This window comes from Musa acuminata, chromosome BXJ1-7, assembly GCF_036884655.1.
Source record: "Musa acuminata AAA Group cultivar baxijiao chromosome BXJ1-7, Cavendish_Baxijiao_AAA, whole genome shotgun sequence".
In the NCBI taxonomy this organism is placed as follows: Eukaryota; Viridiplantae; Streptophyta; class Magnoliopsida; order Zingiberales; family Musaceae; genus Musa; species Musa acuminata.
The window spans coordinates 30174394-30195000 of NC_088333.1; the positions used below are offsets into that span (position 1 = coordinate 30174394).

At 34.0% G+C, this 20607-nt stretch overlaps 1 protein-coding gene across 4 annotated transcripts in view; it reads left to right on the forward strand.

The window, feature by feature from the left end:
* The window catches only part of LOC135679021 (uncharacterized), a 31362-nt gene extending 19019 nt beyond the window's left edge, over window positions 1-12343 (forward strand). For 2 of the 4 annotated variants that reach the window (XM_065192368.1, XM_065192367.1), the window contains 5 exons: window positions 962-1032; window positions 1124-1217; window positions 11121-11246; window positions 11346-11435; window positions 11715-12343. In XM_065192368.1, the coding sequence (XP_065048440.1) occupies window positions 962-1032; window positions 1124-1217; window positions 11121-11246; window positions 11346-11435; window positions 11715-11813 (480 nt within the window). In that variant the 3' untranslated portion in view covers window positions 11814-12343. Of the gene's footprint in view, window positions 1-961; window positions 1033-1123; window positions 1218-5988; window positions 6028-11120; window positions 11247-11317; window positions 11436-11714 lie in introns of those variants that run through there. The other 2 variants (XR_010515141.1, XM_065192369.1) reach the window with 2 other exon arrangements.
* The last annotated feature ends 8264 nt before the right edge of the window (window positions 12344-20607 follow it).

Consider the following 20607-nt stretch of genomic DNA (forward strand, 5'->3'; position numbering starts at 1 on the left):
CTAGACCATACATTTAGGGTGCATTTGGGAACAAATTTGAAATGTGCATTGAGGGCCCAATGCACATTTTAAATATGAATTGGTGTTTGGTATTTTTTTTTAAAATCATATTTGGCCTGGATGCTGCATTAAAAATGCTCAAATGCTAATGTGACCTTAAGGTAGTATTAGCATTTCAACATTTACGGGATGCTAATATAATTTTTTAGCGTTTCCTCATCCATTCTTTCAATTTTTATCATCGCCCCTTTTCTCACAAGTTTGAAATTTTATTTATTTATCTTTAAATTATTTTACATTCATTTATATATATATATTATATGGGCTGTACAAAATTTTGTAAGATTATGTACGTTTATTTATTTTATTTATTTATTTACTTATTAATTTAAATGAAAAATATGTATTCATTTTTGAATAAATATTAAAAATGTTTGAAGGGTAAAATTATCATATAATATTCAATAGACTTTTGAAATATAATTTTATCAAACAACACTTATGTCAATGCACATTTAAAATACACTTTTCATCTATTGTTTACGAAACACTCAAATCATTTCACAACTACACATTCACCCAAGCCCCTTTCTCTAAATGCACATTAAAAATGCAAATGTGTTCCCAAATGCAATCTTATTGCCTAGTGCTTTGTCCGATCAGCAGTATTATTTTTTGTTTGATATTGCCTTTTAGAAAAAAATTCTCCTTTCATATATAATTATTGTGTAACCATGCACGCTAGACACTTACAAGACTCGAATCCTTTACTGCTTAATGTGCATATATTATGCAAAGTACGTGGATGTCTTCTTAGAGACATCTGAATATCTGATACTGCCATCTAGTGATAAGAAAACTCAATATAATTAATACATTGCAATTTATTGATATTCAATGACATGTTGAGAACATTAAATTTAAAAGACTCTTTCAATATTGTGTAAATGTCCTTGCACAGGTAGCTGCATTTAGAGCGACACTAGAAGAAATATCTGAGTCGTCTCTTTTAGTGCATGTTGTGGACATCAGGTATGAATTCAATATAATATTATGTATTCTGTTTGTACTTCTATCTGGCAGTTTACATATTGATTATTATCTTCCTGATGTGAAATTCCAGTCACCCACTAGCTAATCAACAGATAGATGCTGTTGATAAAGTACTTACAGAGTTGGATGTGGCATCAATACCAAAGTTAGTTGTGTGGAACAAGGTATGCATATATCTTATTTGTTCTGATCTAGGGAGTTTTATTCATGTAGACTTTTTTTTTTTTTCTGTTTTCACTACTGGGAATAGATTAACATCTAAGGAGCTTTTTGGCTGTTGGATATCCATATGAAATTCATTTTACCAACGGATTTTAGGCTCATAATTGGAGGATTAGCCATTTAATCTTCTGATTCCCATATATATATATATATATATATATTTTAATATATATATATATATATATACATATATATATATATATATATTTTAATATATATATATATATATATATATATATATATATATATATATATATATATATATATACATATATATATATATATATATATTTGTGATGATGAAATCTATCTTCATGATAAGTGATTCTCAGATTAAAGGGTATTTTGACCCTAGACCATGCATTGGAGGATGCCTTGTTCACTGGATTGTTCTTTTATTCCCAGAGCTTAAAGTGTTGAGAGAACTTACTTTAAAGATATATGTTGGTCTAAAAAGAATTCAGCATTTGGGTTGCTACATTTCGTTAGACAACCATCCAATCGATTACCTTGAAACTTTTCCATCTTTCCAAACAAGAGAAGACTGATCTGATCAGGATCGGGTTGGGATTGGTCCTTTCCTGTGGTAAAATGTAAATACACATCCTTGTTATATTTTCTATAATTCTGATAGAACAGATATCTTGTATGAAGGGATTGAAAACTATGTCATGGACAGGTTCTTCCTATCCCCTTCTCTGCCTTCAATCACACTTCCTCCTAGATGGAGGTAACATTAGCAACAGGTAATATTCCTTATTCCACCTTTCCTCTCAATCTCTTTAATTTCCTGTTCTTAATCCTTGTACCCACTAGTAATATTCCTTATTCCACCTTTACTCTCAATCTCTTTATGCTCCTGATTTCTTCTGCCCATTGTAAGTGGCTGCCACTGGCAGTACCCTTGCCTCCTCTTCTCTTTACCGTCTCTTCTACCTTTTAGTTATTGCAAGTGCAAACTAAGAAGCACGGACACAGACACAATGACATGCCATTTTAAAAAAAATTAAGACATGGACATAACGAGAACACACGTATTTTTTAATATATATATATAATATTTGATTAATATGAGTTTTATAATATTTATACTTAAAATTTATAAACTCAGGAATGTGAAAAAATAAATATCATTGTACAAGTTGAAACAATTAAAATCATCTAAATATTAGTATCCAAAATAAAGATTGAGTATATAAAATAATATTTAATAATCACTAAACTCATTCTCTACATCGTTATCACCTTCATTTGATGATTCATCAGCATCATCAATAAAAATAATTTTTTTCATCTTTGGTTCATCTAAGGATAAATTTGCAAATTCAAGTACTTCAACATCTTCAAATAAATCAAATTTCTCTTTAACAATATCCCACATCTTAGTCTTCCCTTTAAGTACTGTAGAGTTCTTATGGAAACGAGATGAAAATTGTGTAAATATCAAATCTTCTCTACATTGAGGAGTCATTTTATTTCTTTTAAGAGGGCATGAAAAAAATAGGTATTCTAGTTTCTTTTGCAACATGATGAAGAGGAAGGTTGCAAGTAACTTCAAAGCTAATGCTTGAAATGAAGGAGTAGATGAATCATATACAACCCACCAACTATTAGAATCTATATGGTAACAATCGTGTAAAAAATTATAATCAGCAAAGTATAACTCTATTGGAGAAATTAGTTTATTCTTTGATGACACATGTTCTCTTCTCAACAGTTGAATAATATTATTTTAGACATCTTAGTCTTTATCAAGAGACTTGTGAATCTTTATGTGGGGTACTCCATTAGGATTCATTCATCACTATAATATGTAAAATAAAAAAAATAATTTTATAAATATATTTAATTATATAACAAATATCACTAGAATACCAAAACTAGTAGATATTAGTATTCAAAAAATGAACCAAACAATATAGTGGAGTATTGCTCTTTGTCCAACAGTGAATAGGAATTCGATAAATTACATCATAGAAAGATGAAGATTCGTCTATTTGTTTTCCTTTATATATATATATATATATATATATATATATATATTAGTTTTTTCAATCATATGGTCCTACATGTCATATATTAATGAAGACATGTTTTATCCGTGTCATAAAATCTAAGTATACCAGAAGTAGATCCAGTGAAACCAAGAATATAATTATTTTGTCCCACTAAGTATCATCAAATATTTTTTCCTCCACAAATGTTGCATTACTAATATCATTGTCCCTGTAACTTGATCACTTGTCGTTAATAATAACATATTGAAGTTCACCTTTGATAAGTTTAAACCTTTTAAGCATAACAATTGTTAGTGTAAAATGTGTGAACTTCAATGGCACAAAATTGTTAAACATGCATTGTATGTTAACAGCCATCATATGTTAACAATCTATTTAATATTTTTTATTGCATAAATATTTTTTAACGCTAGATTGAGAGGATGAATCACACATGGAGTCCAAACAATTTTTAAAAATTATGATTTAATAATATGCCCTACACCCATGTAATTTGAAAAATTATCAATAATAATTTATATTATATTTTGATGACCAATCTCATTGATAAGTTCTTTTATCAAATTTGAAATAAAATAATTATCCTTGATTTCTCCTGTACAATTGACTTCCTTCATAAACATGGCTCCACCATTATTAAGTTAATTAAGGGTCTTTGTGAATCATTCTATTCGACACATACAATACTAGAATATTTTCATTTAATGTACTTTTAATTGGTCGTAAGAACCTCTCAGTTGCTTTTTCTTTCTAAAGGAGAGTGATTCTTAAGCAATTATAACCAGATGAGAAATAACCAAATAAAGGATTGTTTACAACAAAAGTAAAAACACTAACATAATATGAATTTCTTGCTAGGTAAAATGATAAGCCAATAGAATAAAACATTTTATCAATCTCAAAATGTAATTGATCACGTATTATCATATTAAATTTTGCAACAATACCTTTCTCTGTCACTGTAACATAATTTTTTTTCTTCTGATCAAATGTGGAACTGTTTGTACAACCGCACAGGTGACATCTTCATTGTTATTTGTTTTCTATTGAAAAAGTAAAATGCCTTTCGTGTCCATCTCTTGTAATCACAAGGATATCAAAGTACCTTTGTTTGTACCATAGTTGGAAGGCTAAAGCATTTCACTTGGTATTTATGTACAACAGAAATGGTCTATTGAAACCTATATCCTTGGACTTGGTGCTTGTATTGCATGAGTTGATTTGTGAAGTTTAGAGAAATACATAAGAATATAATGAATTAAAGAAACCAGGTGAAAGAAAACTATTAACTTTGTTAGATCCTAATACATAGTTGTGCCATAATCTTACTTTGGCTTTTGCGGAGTTGAACTAATATGCAAAATGACTAAATATTAAATATTTATTAGCTTATAAAATAATCTCTATTTATGTTTTAAAATATTTTAAAAAAGGTTGTTTTAGGAATCATATTTTTTAGAAGTCAAATTTTTTTCTTTTTAATATTTATTTTATGCAACACAAATTAAATAAGTTTGTTAAGTTCTATTAATAGCTCTTTTGTTCTTCTTATATTTAATGATAGAGGTGGTAGGAATATCTCATGATAATGTAACTTTTGTCATCAACTCAAAACAGTTCTTATACAAGTGTTAGAGCACATCTATTAAAGTTGAGGGATTGCCATATACACAAAGGTAACACATTAAAGAATATCTCTAATATGTAAAAATTAGAAAATTAAGTTATGGTAAAACAACAACTAAGTGTTTCGGAAAAAGTACCGTTATGCTTTTCTACTATTTCTTTCGATTGTATGAGTAGTTATACATTTGATCAAAAGAAAAGAAACTTAGGTGACACTAACAAAGGGAAAGGTATTATAGCTGCATTTAATACAACATCACGTGATCAATTATATTTTGAGATAGTTCAAATATTTTAATATGCTGGTTTACTATTTCACCTAGCAAGAAATCCGTATTATGTTAGTGCTTTTACTTGTGTTGTGAATATCCTTTTATTTAGTTATTTATCGCATGGTTATAATTTTTTGAGAACCACTCTCCTTTAGAAAAAAATAACAAAGAGGAGATCTTTTATTAGTATTATGACTGATTAAAGATACATAAAAGGAAAAAATAGTTAGCATTATATGTGATAGACGAAGCGATTCATAGAGGAGATCCTTAGTTAACTTATTGATGGTGGAACCATGTTTATTAAGGCAGCCAATTGTAATGGAGAAATGAAGGATGAATATTTTATTTCAAATTTGATGAAATAACTTATCAATATGGCTAGTTATCAAAACATAATGTAGATTATTACTGATAATACTTTAAATTTGCAAGGGTGCACAGCAAATTATTGAATCATAATTTTTAAATATTGTTTGAACTCCATGTGTGGTTCATACTCTCAATTTATCGTTGAAAAATAATTGTGCAGCAAAGAATATCGAATAGAATCAGTTAACACATTATACAATTGATGGATTTTTGATATTGTAGGTAATGTTGCGATGATAAAAAAGTTCGATCATGAATCATGTTATAAGATTGATCATATTTAATGAGGTTGTACTATTGAACTTACTCAATACTCTATATAGCTGACACAGTTTTTACGTAAACAATTATTATGCTTAAATGGTCAAGCTTATCAAAGATGGACTTCAATATATTGTTATTAATGACAAGTGATCATGTTATAGGGACGATGATATTGATAAAGCAAGATTTATGAAGGAAAATATGCTCGATGATATTTGGTAGGACCTATTTATGATATGCTTAAATTTTATAACATGGATAAACCATGTGTTCATTTAGTACATGACATATACAACGATATGATTGAGAAAGTGATAAACATATATATACATATGAAGAAAAAAATCAAATGAATTCATCTTTCTATGATATAATTTATCAAATTCTTATTCATCGTTAGACAAAAAATAATAGTCCACTTCATTGTTTGGTTCATTCTTTGAATCCCAATATCTATTAATTTTGATTTCTAATGATACTTGTTACATAATTAAGTATATTTATGAAATTATTTATTTTTATTTTTAATTTCAGATATTATAGTGATAAATAAGTCCTAATCGAGTACCCTCACAGAGAGATCCAAATATTTCTCGAGAAAAACTAAGATGTCTAAAAAGATATTATTTAACTATTGAGATTAGAACACATGCCAACAAAGAATATGCTAATTTTTCTTGTCTTTACTGATTATGATTCTTTACACGATCATTACCATATGGATCCTAAAAGTTGGTGGGTTGTATTTGATTCATCTGTTTTTTTCCTTCAAGCATTAACTTTGAAGTTACTTGTGTAGCCGTCCTCTTTATCATGTTTTAAGAGAAACCAGAGTACCTATTTTTTCATGAATTCTCTTTAAAGGAATAAAATGACTCAACGTGCAAAAGATTATGTATTCATTCATAGTAATCTCAATCTTCTTTCCAAGAGAACACAATACTTATTTGAAGATTTATTTGAAGATATTGGAGTACTTGAAGTTGAAAATTTACCCTTGGATGAACCAAAGTTGGAAAAATAATATTTTTATTGATAATGCTGATGAATCACCGAATGGAGGTGATATTGATGTAGAGAATGAGTTTAGTTATTGCTAAATATTATTTTATCTACTTAATCTTTATTTTGGATATTTTCATTTATATGATCTGAATTGTTTCAATCTGTTTGATGATATTTATTTGTTCACATTGTCGAGTTTATAAAACTTTAAGTATAAATATTATAAAACTCATATTAATTGAATATTATATATATTGAAAAATACATGTCCTGACTGTATCCATAGCCTAATTTTTTAAAAAATGGTATATTGTTGTGTCCGTATCGTGTTCATGCTTCTTAGACTCCAATTATAATTGATATATGTTTCCTTGTAACAATCTCTAGATTTCATTCCTAGTGACAATGATTTGTCTCTATGCAGAATCCAAAGCAGATGGCCCTCATGTGAGGGCCACGCGAGTGTAGTGTCGCACATGATGAAGCATGAGGGAGCAATGCCGTGTCCCACAAATGGAAATGAAAATAAATAAAAAAATACATGACTGGACACGTTGGACATGTGTCGGGCTGTGCTGACAATGTGTCGCACACTGATACGTCCACCAAAAGTACTCGTAGATGCTTCAGGGCGTGCAACCACCTCTAGGATAGCGGTCTGACAAATAAATACCAGATGAACAATATTGAACTGGGTGAAATTAAAAACCCCAATCCCAAGTACCATTAGGGGGATGCAAATGGAGTTGAACCACTTTTTAATTTGTCATGAGTCAGTATTTGTAATATTTGGTGTTGTCTTCCTATCAAAAGAGTTGAAAAAATCTCGATGCCCTTTGCTTGGGGCTGAATTTGCGTTGATAGTCTCGTTTTGGCAGTTCTGCTATTTGCAGTCCATCACTAGCTATAGCACTTCCCGTCATCATCATTACCACCGTAATTTTCAGTTTGTTCTAGGATGGACCAAAACCATGTCCCTATCATATTCCCTGTTTGTACACTTGATAGTGCATATAGATGCATGAATGCCAACGACTAACTTTGGATCATCATCACTTCACCCCTCAACCCTTATTCTCATTATGGATAGACTACTTAAATGCCACCTACCAAGTTCCTCTGTGCTTGTTGCTTCTGCTTTGAAGCTTTCCATTAATTCAATTCAATCTTGAGAGCCTATCTAATTTCTTGATGGATCTTTATGCATCTGGTTACATTACGAAATTCACTGGCCAAATGCAACTTTAAGCTTGTTATTACTTCACTATAATCAATGTAGTTTTAGTCAAAGCACCATTAGTTATTGTGGTGTCCGAAGTGATGGATGTGTTGCCACATCAGGTTTAGTATTTTGTTCCTTTGTTAAGACACAAATATAGGAACACAATCAAAGCATTCACAATTGAGTAGTGGAAATGTGGTTTAGATTAGATCAACCAAGATTGTGAAGATCTTGGTCAGTTTTATTCAGATGTACCTAGATCTGTGTAGATTTAGTCTATATATATATGTATATGTATGTATATGCAAGGTTCGCCGAACCGTACCGTACCGGCGTTTCGACGCTGGCTCGGTACGGTACGGTACGGCGTACCGAGCGGTATACCGAGGTGTACCGCTCGGTACACCTGATTTCACCGATTTATCCCTCCGAAAATATCTGAAAATTAAAAAAAAAGTTAGGATAGAGTTTTCAAGTTATAAATAAATATAGTAATAGTATAAGTTTAGCAAAATCAATGTAAATTTGGTAAAAATAGCATCACATATATTTTTCGGGCTTTGAGGTAGTCTTGTTCGAGGTTCGTATTTCAGCTCGTTATAGATTGAAATATCTATAGAAAAATCAGTTGAATTGTTAGACTATTTTGTTACAATATAAACTCTAAAATTCAAATGAATTAAATAATCATATATCTAGATATACCTGATTGTTAATTCTACCACCAAAACGAACGACGGGCCTCCACGGGTGGTGGATCGGGGTCCTCGATCCGATACATATCAATATAATACGTTTGTTGGACCCAATCATGAAATTGATCCCATGACATAGCGTATTGATACACCGTATGCCATTGATGTATCAATGTGGTACTGATCGTAGATCGATCGTCATAAATCATATTTGTCCGAGGCAGCTCTTGAGGCATATATTGGTGTTGTTCTGTATCATGCTGTTGCTCAGAGAAGGATGACCAACTATCACCATACTGTTGTTGCCCATATGATTCTTCATAATACGATGGCTGTGAATACGATGAGTCTCTTTCTGTGTCTATATCATGTATGCTCTGTCGCATTTGTTCATATTCATCCACTGCCTTCCCCTTCCCCTTCTCCTTTGCCTTCCGCGCATAAACTTAACCAGTACCTTGTCGAGTTCCATGATCTAAATCTTGAGTGGCATGTGTAAAATATTGCTCCTCAGTCCATTCACCACCCTCAAGTTGTGCAGATGAGACCAACGACTGCCCGGTATCACCGCCATCATCTGTTGAGGCACTGCTGTCCGTGTTGTTGTCATGTCTCTGGACCGAACGAGAAAGAGAATGTGATTGTGAAGGTGTCTTGTCGCCCGACTCGATTCTTTCCAATGATGCAACTGATGCTATTGCCTTCCCCTTTGCCTTTGCACGTTGGGCGGACGAGTGTGACCGTTGGGTATCGGTAGTTCCTCGAGCAGTTTGACTCATACCTCTTGATTAGAAAGTTCTTCCTCTTAATCTTCCCAAATTTACCTTGATTGAATTCACAAATCGTTGTTTTATAGAGTTTATGAGAGAAAAGAAATGTTTGAGAGAGAGTTTAAGAGTGTATAATGAAATAGGGGAGAGAAGATTAGTTTAAATAGGAGGAGAAATGGCTCCAACGGTCAAATTGACCGTTGGAGCACTGTATCACTGCTACAGTGTGGTAACGGTCGATTTCGACCGTTACCGAGTGGTATCGGGCGGTAACGGTCGAAATCGACCGTTACCGAATGGTACAGGCTTTTTTTGGTGTACCGCCCGGTAGAGGGCGGTCCGCGTACCGGTCGCCTCTCGGACCGGTACGTACCGCCCGTACCGGGCGGTACGCATCGGTATGGCGAACCTTGTGTATATGTATGTATATGTATATATATATATGTATGTATATGTATGTATATGTATATATATGTATGTATGTATATGTATGTATATATATATATATATATGTATGTATGTATATGTGTGTGTGTATATATATATATACAGTATTTTCGCTACTCAAGTGTTCAAGTTCACTTATTTGTGTGAATTTAGCCTACTATGTTGATCTTGGCTTAGTCTGCATGAACTGAGACTAGGTCTAAGTAAATCTAGGCTACATCGATGTGGATTTTGGATAGGTCTGAGCTAGGTTTTACGAGGATGTTGGTGGAAATTGTGCAAATCTAGAATAGATCTGAGGACCACCTGGAAATTGTTTGGATCTGTACAAATTTTGATCATATCTGTGATGATCTTTGTTGGATCCATGTGGATCTATCTAACCTAGATTCAATTAGTTGTACATTTTATTTGTTATCAGGAGTTTAAAAAAAAAAAAAAAAAGGCTGTTTAGAAGTTTAAAAGGGTGGAGGTGTTGGTTGGATCCATGTACATATAAACAATCGGGATGGTATACTGGGTGGTACAATCGGTATGGTATCGAATGAAATTGCTTGGTCTGTGTACCGGCTGATAATTACTGGTTGCTATGGGCTGTTCCAAATTTTTAAATCTTGGGCCTAGGTACAATATCTAGCTCCCCTCGTATTGGATCTTTCATCTTTTAGACCAATACCAATATTGTTTCTCGGTTTGTGTTGAGCTAAATCAATGGTATCTAAACATTGCATCCGTTGCTATTCGTGTTTGCTTGGGATCTAACACCAAATTTTTGTAGGTTGATGACTTGATATTTACTTGAACAGAAGTCATTCACCCAATAACTAGTGCATAGTGGGTCTATCCGCATGGACTAAAAATCATTAGCTCAGCATATTAGTAGGTCAATCAAGTCATATATAAACAAATTCATGCTTCCCTTATTTCTTGATAAGGGATTGTTGGGATGTCACATCATTATCCCACTGATAATCTTATAGCACAATGACAACTCTCTATCAGAAGTTCAGAACTACTATTTCGTTAATGATTTCCTATTGAGGCATGTTTTCCATATACATGGGTTTATACTTTGTTGATGTTGCAGTTTTATGGAATATTTTGTAGTGAGTAAAATGTTCTATAACTTTGTAATGAGGAGCTGTCTACTGCAGATTGACAAGGCTGATGATCCTGAAAGATTACAATCTGAAGCAGAGCAAATAGGAGCTATATGCATATCAGCAATTAGTGGTGATGGGTTGGAGCAATTCTCCAGTGCAGTTCAAGCAAAGCTTAAGGTATCAATATGCCTGTACTTAAGGATCTAGTCTTTGCAGGATTCACTTACTCTGGTTTGCGTCAATTGTAGGCCATTAACTTTGGGATCATCTTAACAGGACTCGTTGGTACCAGTTGAAGCTTTAATTCCCTATGACAAAGGGGATCTTCTTAATTCAATACATCAGGTCGGAATGGTAGAGAGAACTGTAAGTATCATGCTTGACCATTGACAAACGTATGCCTACTGAAATAACATCACATTGATGTCGCCCCTCATGAAATGCTTCGCACATCTTTTAAATTAAGTGTTACAAATTACAAATTAAGTGTTACAAATTTGACTTGGACATGAAAATCTCTCTCATAATATTAAATTAAGTGTTACAAATTGAGCATATATCCTTTAAAATTTTGAGATTTTCTTCATCGGTTACTTCATGTTGTATTCAAATTTTGACACAATTCATTTTCCTAATCTATTGAAGGAATTCATGGAGAACGGGACCTTGATAAGGGCACATGTTCCTCTTCCACTTGCAAGGTTGCTCACCCCAATGAGGCAACTTGTGGCTGCTGCACAATGATTATGGTATAATGTGAATTCGTAACGATTATGTTATAGATAAATCTTTCTATAGCTAGCGCAAAGAAATTATCAAGCTGTGTTCTCAAAGTACATAGTCTGAACCGTCCTCTATCAAGATAGGAGTCAGGATCCTCTCCTATTCTTAGGAAAAGCTGGAGAAGTTGGAACCTCCAATTCTCAAATCTGGCCTGTCCATCAGATCCTCGTGTCTTGGTCCTCACAAATATGATCGATGCCTGTGAATATGATTGAAGGGCTCATATGCAGGAAGATTCAGGATCTGAGAGTCGATGGATACAGCCATTGTGAGAATTGAAGCTTTTCAATACTGTTAGACATAATAGAATGTCTAAAGTGTTTCTGCATGGATTTGAAGCATATCTATAGTTGACATTATCATAAGCCCATAGATAAAGTTAGTGTGTCCCTGTGATGATAGAATGTTGGATGTGATCTCCAAGTTTTTATGATATAGTTGGGATTTGGAGTGCAAACTTGCATCTTATTATATAGACATCTTTTATGGTCTCTTGATTCCTTCGTCATTGGATACTATAGATTTAACTTTAAAGTAGTAGCGGCGTTGAAATATACAAGATATTATGTTGAATAATAAACCATTTGCATAATGATTCTACATGCTCGATATATATAAATGCCACGGAAGACATTTAAGTTGCATATGTGAAAGGGTCCTTGTGTGGGTCCACGTGGGTCTATGTGGACAACAAACAAATGCCGTATGCGAAATAAATGCATGCATACTAAATGGTTACTTGTTACATGACAGCCACATAATGTCCAAAAGAAATCGATAATGATCCATTTGTAAGACTATATATATGTATATATATATATATATATATATATATGTATGTATGTAATTTACATCTTACATGCTTTGATATTGAGAACAAATGTAGCCATAAAATTTGGACTGGATTCGTCGGGACAAAAAAAAAAAAAAAAGGCAAGTGGAATTTCAACTTGAATCTTCAAACAGTCAAATAATAAAATAATAATAATGATATTTAGTTCTCGATACATTTGAATCAAATTACTGGATTAATTAGTCGGTACCTTCGAATCAAATATTATTGCTATATCCTCCTGTAATATTTTCGTTCTCGTCATTCCTTTTATCATTATTGTTGGCTACATTATAAAAAATATTTTATAATATTTATTTTAACATAATATATGATTATATCATATTTTTAAAATAATTTATTGAACTTATGGTTTGACCAATTAATCCACTAATTTAACCAATAGTTGAGTAAAACATGATATGGTCGATATTATATATATGAGTCTCATTCATATATGCAAATAGAAGTGCATCATCCAAAATAATCTACCTCTATATAATTATCGACTATACCATTGTTTTTTTGAGGATCTATAATCATGTTGAAGCCCAGCGAACTTGACTTGGCTCAATGGATACAGATTTCATAAGTGGTTGATGACATTGCTATGTAATGCTCTCATGTTGGAAAATCATTTGATAATATATATTTTTTATAATTCTTACTATAATGTTACTATGTGTGTGTGTGTGTGTGTCTTTTTTTATCACTTGCTTAAATCGTGTGCATTTTGACAAATTAATTTATGAATAAAATATTAATTTATGAATAAAATAATCATACATGAACAACAGTTTAATAACGAGCATATCATGATATCAACATTAAAAATATGAATCATATTTAAAACAAAGCATATAAAATATTATCATATCTAAACAGCAAAACACATACTTATCCTTGTTTTTTACTATTTAAAATAATAATAAAAATATAATTTCAGAAAAAAAATCTATTCAGGTTGGCAAGCCACTTACCTGAAATCCAAAGTTGAAGTCTGTCTACGCCATCATCGCTATTATTGAAAGAGATTCTTTGGTTATCCTCGGTTGAAGCTCGAGTAATAATAACTGGGACGAACAACCTTCGGTTAGCACCAAAATTCTTAGATTTACCCACCCTAACATGGCTTCCATCCTAATAGTTAAAAACAACGTAGCCAACTTTACATTATCTTTCCCTTCCACACCTCTCCTCTCCTTTCTAATGTACAGGTTTTGGATTCATATCTTTCACAATGTCCTCCTTATATACTCTATTATAGATATCCAGTACTGCTTTATGCACGAGATAGGGTGCACTATGAACTCAACAACATCATTAATGATTCCATGGTTAGTGACCCTTGACGATGCAATTTAATGCCACTCATTTGAAACCATTAAATTTGGACATTTTAGTGGCAGAAACAAAAACTCGGTGCACTGGTGATCCACGTCCACAGTAGCCTTATTGTCGTAACCTTATATTACCTATCTAATTGAATTCTGCAGAAGCTATTAAATATATCAGCCAACCCAAATCATCTTCTTGTTAAAAACTAAACAACAAGGGGGTCCAAAAGGAGTTTCAAATAACAAAACCTTTCTTCCAAGTTGTTTTAGTCAAAGACATGGTTTCCAAGAGTCCCATCTTTGTGCCAACATCATCATTCTCTCCCACCTCAAACATCATCATTTCCGTAGCTAAAAAATATTTAGGGTTTTTTCACAGTACAAGGAAACTTATATAACAAACCTATCCTTTTCCTTTATAAATAAATTAGGTCTTGACTAATTTATTGGTCAAGACCTAATTTATCAGAATAATGATAATAAATTATCACTATAAAAGGAATCAACAAGTCTTTAAATTAATTTAATGATTTCCAGCTCTTGGCAAGAAAATTAAAATATTAATTTATAATTCGATTGTTTAGTCATTAATCAAACCAAGTCAAAGTAAAAAATTAGGTCTACTCAATGAGATATTTTAGTCAAATTAAATATAATTGGCTCGTGTATCACAATAATAAATACAATAAGTTTGTTTGAAATAACTTTGCTCAATGGATTTTAAAATTTTTTAAAATATTTTATACATATGCGAATTTAGAAAAAATCAATAAGTCCAAAAATACAATAATGATATATTAAAACTGACTATTAATATGACCTATAATGATTGTAGGTGATTAATATCTTACTTTTTTAACCTACCATAATTATTGTTGTAATCTTATCAGACAATCCTATTGTCATATTTAACTATAGCATATACATTTACAAATATATATAAAAGAATAATAAATAATTTTAGTTACATAAGCAAAAATATCAATTATAATGTCCAACCATATCTTAAGGCATTAATGAATTGAAACAATATCAAGTTCTCAATCAACAATAGTTATTTCTGAAATTTTCTTTGACCAACTTTATCTTGATAGATATATAATAGTTAGAGTATTTATTATTCTTAAAAAAAATAAGTACTATAATATTATCATAAAGATCTTTAGCAGCTCGATAATTGAGTTAATCACGCTAAATCCTGAGATAAAATGCCACAATCAATAAATGACCTCAAAATATGCCACAAAATCAACATTTATTATCGATAATATAATAGTAAATTATATTATATTTTTTAATAAATTACATCTCTAATTTTTTATTTTATATAATTATTAATAATTTTGATTTATTCAGAATCTAAATAGTTTATAATTTTCTATTTTCTCTATTTTTTTTTTCATTTCCACCAAAACATGATGTAATATTTTTTTCACATTTGAACTTTTAAGTAGATGAAAAACCTATGATAGAAATTTGGTCAAAAAATTTGAAGCCTTGATATCCAATACAATATTTTTTAAGGTCAAACCAAAGAACAGTGTATCATATATATACGACGATTGGTCCAAATACTTTGTAATTTTTAGAAAAGCATGCATTGTATTGAGATTAATTTTTGCCACCCTTTTTTTAATTTATAGAGTTTTTCAATATTGTTCGATTTATTTAGAACCTGAACAATTTGTAATATGTTTGATCCATGCAATGTTTATAATTTTTTAATTTCTCCAAGTTAATTTCATCAAAATATCTTTGATTCACAAAATATTTTTTTGATATTTGAGCTTCTAAACTAATACTGTTGAATCTTGGATTTTGATGAAGAAATCAATTGTTGAGTTTATGATTGAATCCATGTTTTGAGAAAAGTGATACAGGATCACGATCATAACAAAAATAAAACAATTGAAGTAAGAAAAATCAGACGTTGGGCTAGAGTTAGAAAATGAGCATCGAGTCGAAAGAATAGGACATTGTGCTAAGATCGGATGTTACGAGAGTCAACATATCGATGGATTGGGCGATACGCCGAAGGTTCGGACGATGTGCCGGAAGTTCATTAGGAATTTGGATGAACAAATGATGTGCCGGATAACTTAGCTTCTTGTTTTGTAATTGTTTAAGTTTTAATTATCATAGTTAGATCTTAATTTGAGTTAGTTTTAGGAGTAATCCTACTAACTCAATTAGGAGCCAATTGGGCCTGATTTAGGGTTGAATTAGGCTCGTTGTTTGGCTCATTCAGTGGCATGTAGCATGGTTTAGTGGTGGCTGTTGAATCTCAGATTTTGATGATGAAACTAATCAATATATGTTTATGTTTTAATCTACATTTTGAATGACGCAGGATGCTTCGATCAGGATGAGACAATTAAAGCAAGAAAAATCATGTTGGGCCAAAGGAACATGTCAAAAGATTGGACGTCGGGCCGGTGGATCGATCGATGTATTGACAAAAGGCTTCGGGCCATGGATTCAGGCATCGGGCCAAGAAGAGCAGACATTGCGCCAAGGATATCAGAGTTGCGGAGTCAATTGATCGATTGGGCAATAGGCCGCAGGAGAGGACGATGCTTCGAAGAATCAGACGAAGCGTCGAGGGACCAATGACATATCGGACAACTTGATTAATGCTTAGTATTAATTGTCTATATAGAAGTATGTTTTACATGTGCAGGATTTACTACGATAGCAAGACATGAAGCAAAATGAAGTTCCGAAGTCAAGATCGAGATCACGTTGGGAGTTCGTCGGAAGTCCGGACGTTCGTCGGAAGTTCTACAGGAACCAGCCAAGAAGTCACGAAGCTTGCCAGAGAAGCTCGTCGGAACTCACCAAGAAGATCATCGTGAAGTCCAGGAGCATGCCGGGAGTCCACCAAAACATTGCCGAGAGTTCGTCGGAGGTTCGTCGGAAGATCGCCGGAAGAATTGACATAGGGATTTGTTTAGCTTAGAATATGTCTTAGGAATCGTAGTTAGCATGTAATTGGGATTGGATTTGGGCCAACCCAATTAGGGTCTAGCTAGGCCCATGTAAGAACTATGTTGGGCTAATAAGAGGCCCAAACAGTACCCTAAGAAGACTCACCGTCGTGGCATAGTCTTCGAGACTGTGTCAGGCGGTGGTACCGCCCAACACAGCCTCCCAGGCAGTGGTACCGCCCAGGATAGTATTAGCCAAACTGACACTGGGCGATGGTACCGCCCAACGTAGGCGGTGGTACCGCCCATGCCCGGGGAACCCGGGATGGGATGTATTTAGGCTCCAAGTTTGAATCAACTTGAAGTTTATAAATACCCCCCTCATCCCTGGTTAAAACACACAAGTATTGAGAGAAAAAAGTATAGAAACGCTACTGCAATCTTGTATGAGCTCCTCTCATAGTTTTAAGTATTAGAATAGTTTGAGAGAGGAGTGAGCGGGGTGTAAGGGTTATCTCCTAAACCCGGTAAAAGGAGAATTGAGTTGTAAAAGGTGATTGTCCTTCGCCTATTGAAGGAAGGCCTCTAGTGGATGCCGGTGGCCTCGACGGAAGAGGAATTAGAGGAGTGGATGTAGGTTACGATTGACCGAACCACTATAAACAACCATCTTCTCTGGTTTGCATTTATTCTTGCTATTACCTTACTACAAATCTCATTAAGATCAATAGCTTACTGCTTCAATACTTTTCCATATGCTTTCAATCTAAGCATATTTTCGAAATCAGTTTTCAACATAAGTAGTTTTATCGAGACGAAAGGTTTTTTAAACCGACATTATTTTACCGCTGCACTAATTCACCCCCCCTATTAGTGCCGAGCCTGATCCTAACAATGGCACCACTAGAAGCACAGACTCCTAGACATTGTCTAGGCGGTGGTATCGCCTAGACTGGCGGTGGTATTGCTTAGTGCTTGGGCTATGGTATCATTAAAGCTTAATCTCCAAGGCTGTCAAGCAGTGGTGCTACTAGACTAGGTGGTGGTACCACCCAATATTAGTGCCAGACTAGGCAGTGGTATCGCTAGTTATCAATCTAGCAAATGGTGGTACTGCCCAATAATTGGCGATGGTACTGCCCAGTAATTGGCGGTGGTACTACTAGTATCTTGGAAAGTTGGGATGAGATATTTTTTTGCTCCAATTTTAAAGTTATTTGAGGCCTATAAATATCCTACACTTTCCTGCTTAATATAGCATGAAAATTGAATAAAAACTTATGATATAAGTGAGAAAACACTATTGTAATCCTTTGAGAGTTCCCCTCCTCTTATTCTAAGTTTAGATTTCTATTTAAGGGAGGAGTGAGTGACTTGTAAAGGTTTTATCCTAAACTTATGAAAATGAGAAAGAGTTGTAAGAGGGTAGTTGATCTTTGCCCGTTGAAAAAAAATCGATAGTAGAAGCCGGTGGCCTCAACGAAGGAGGAATCGAGAGTGGACGTACGTCAAGACGACCGAACCACTATAAATCCAGTGTTCTCTTTTCTTTTGCTATTTACATTTATTGCTTACTGATTCTGCTGCACACTCCATTTTACACTTACTCAAAGTCAAGCTCACTTTTGATATTGGTTTTCATCGAACATAATTTTTTAAAATTATTGAAAGTTTCCAATAACACTAATTCACCTCCCCTCTAAGTGTCATTTATGATCCTAACAGTTGGTATCACAGCCACATTACTCTCCGTTGGTTTAACACCTAAGAGAGTTTAAATGACATTTATCGGCAATCTAGAGGGTCACTCTATTACTCGTCCTCCTATGTTCAATGGGACAGATTACATATATTTAAAAAACTCGTATAAGGATTTTTTTGATTTTTATGGACTTTGATTGATGAAATATCATTGAAAGTGATTTTCAAAAGTCTTCCAAACCAATGTGTTAAATCTCGGATTTTGATGATGAAGTCAATTGTCATTTGTTATCTAATATATATGTTGAGATAAGTGTGCAGGATTAACTACGATGAAAGTAAGATATGCAGCAGGAGTTGCGCCGGAGTCAAGACAATGGTCACGTTGGGAGTTCGAGAGTTCGACGGAAGTTCGGACAGTCGTTGGAGGTTCTGCGGGAACAAATCCGAGAAGTCCATGAGCTTGCCAAAGAAGCTCGTCAGAACTCACCAAGTGGATCGTCGCAAGTCCAGGAGTTTGCCAGAAGTCTGCAGGAGCATCACCGAGGGTTCATCGGATGATCGACGAAAGTTCGCCGGAAGCTCGTCGGAAGAAGCGATTGACGCACCGGAGCAAGATTGCATTAAATGTCTTAGGAAATATCGTAGTTAGCACAATGATTAAGTTGGAAATGGGAGGTGATCCCATTAACTTAATCTTGGGGCAATTGGGTCCCTGAAAAACCCAAATTGGGCCGAATGGATCAACCCATTCGGACCCTGATTTCTGCCAGGCGGTTGAACCGCCCAAGCCAGGAGGTGGCACTGCCTGGGCTAAGTCTCCGAGCGAGACTGGGTGGTGCAACCTCCCCAGCCAAGAGGTGGCACCGCCTAGGCTCAGTCTCCGAGCGAGATTGGGCGGTGCAACCTCCCCTAACAAGAGGTGGCACTGCTTGAGCTCTGGCAGGAGGTGCAACCGCCTCAGTCAGGCGGTGGCAACGCTTGAGCTCGGTCTTCAAGCTCTGGCAGGAGGTGCAACCGCCCCTGACAAAGGTGGTGCCGCCTAGAGGCTCAGTCTTCGAGCTCTGCCTGGCGGTGCAACCGCTCCAATCAGGAGGTGCAACCGCCAGATCCCGAAATTCCAGGAATTGACAGTTTTGAGCTCCAAATTCAAACTGGGTTGGGGCCTATAAATACCCCACCCATTCAGCACTGAAAGGGCACAACATATACACCGAAATCCTGATCTTGTTTTGTGATTTTTAGAGCTCAAAATTGTTGTAAAGGTCAAAAGTTCTTCTCCCTCTTTTCTTCCAAGTTCTGAGCTTTAAAGAGAGGAGAGAAAATTCTGTAAGGGTTGTCTCCTAAGCCCGTCAAAAGGAGTGAAACTGTAAAAGGGTGGTTGACCTTCGCCTATTGAAGGAAGGCCTCTAGTTGACATCGGTGACCTCGTCGATGGAGGAAGCCAAAAGTGGAGTAGGTCAAGATTGACCAAACCACTCTAAATCTCGGTTTGCATTTACTTTGAGTATATTATCTTTACTGCAAACCTCCTCTAAAGCTTACTGCTTTCTGCACATATACGATCGGGTTTCAAGCTTTGCACTTTCCGAATCGGCGTTTAGACGTAAATCAGTTTCATCGTACGATCATCATATTTCTGTTTGCGTTTACGTTTTGATTTCTATCATAACTGCAAACTGCCTTTATATCCTTGCTTAAATTGCATCTTGCTTAATCAAGTGATTTACGAATCAGCATTTAGATGTAAATCAATTTTTTCGTATGAATATCATATTTCAGTTTGCGCCTACTATTTGATTAGAATCATAACTGCAAACTGCATTCATATCTTTGCTGCATCTCGCTTAAACAAAAGTTAAAGTGATTTACGAATCGGCTTTCTTACCAAAATCACTTTTAACGAACGAACGCAGTTTTTATTTTTCGTAGAAGGTTTTCCGCTGCACTAATTCACC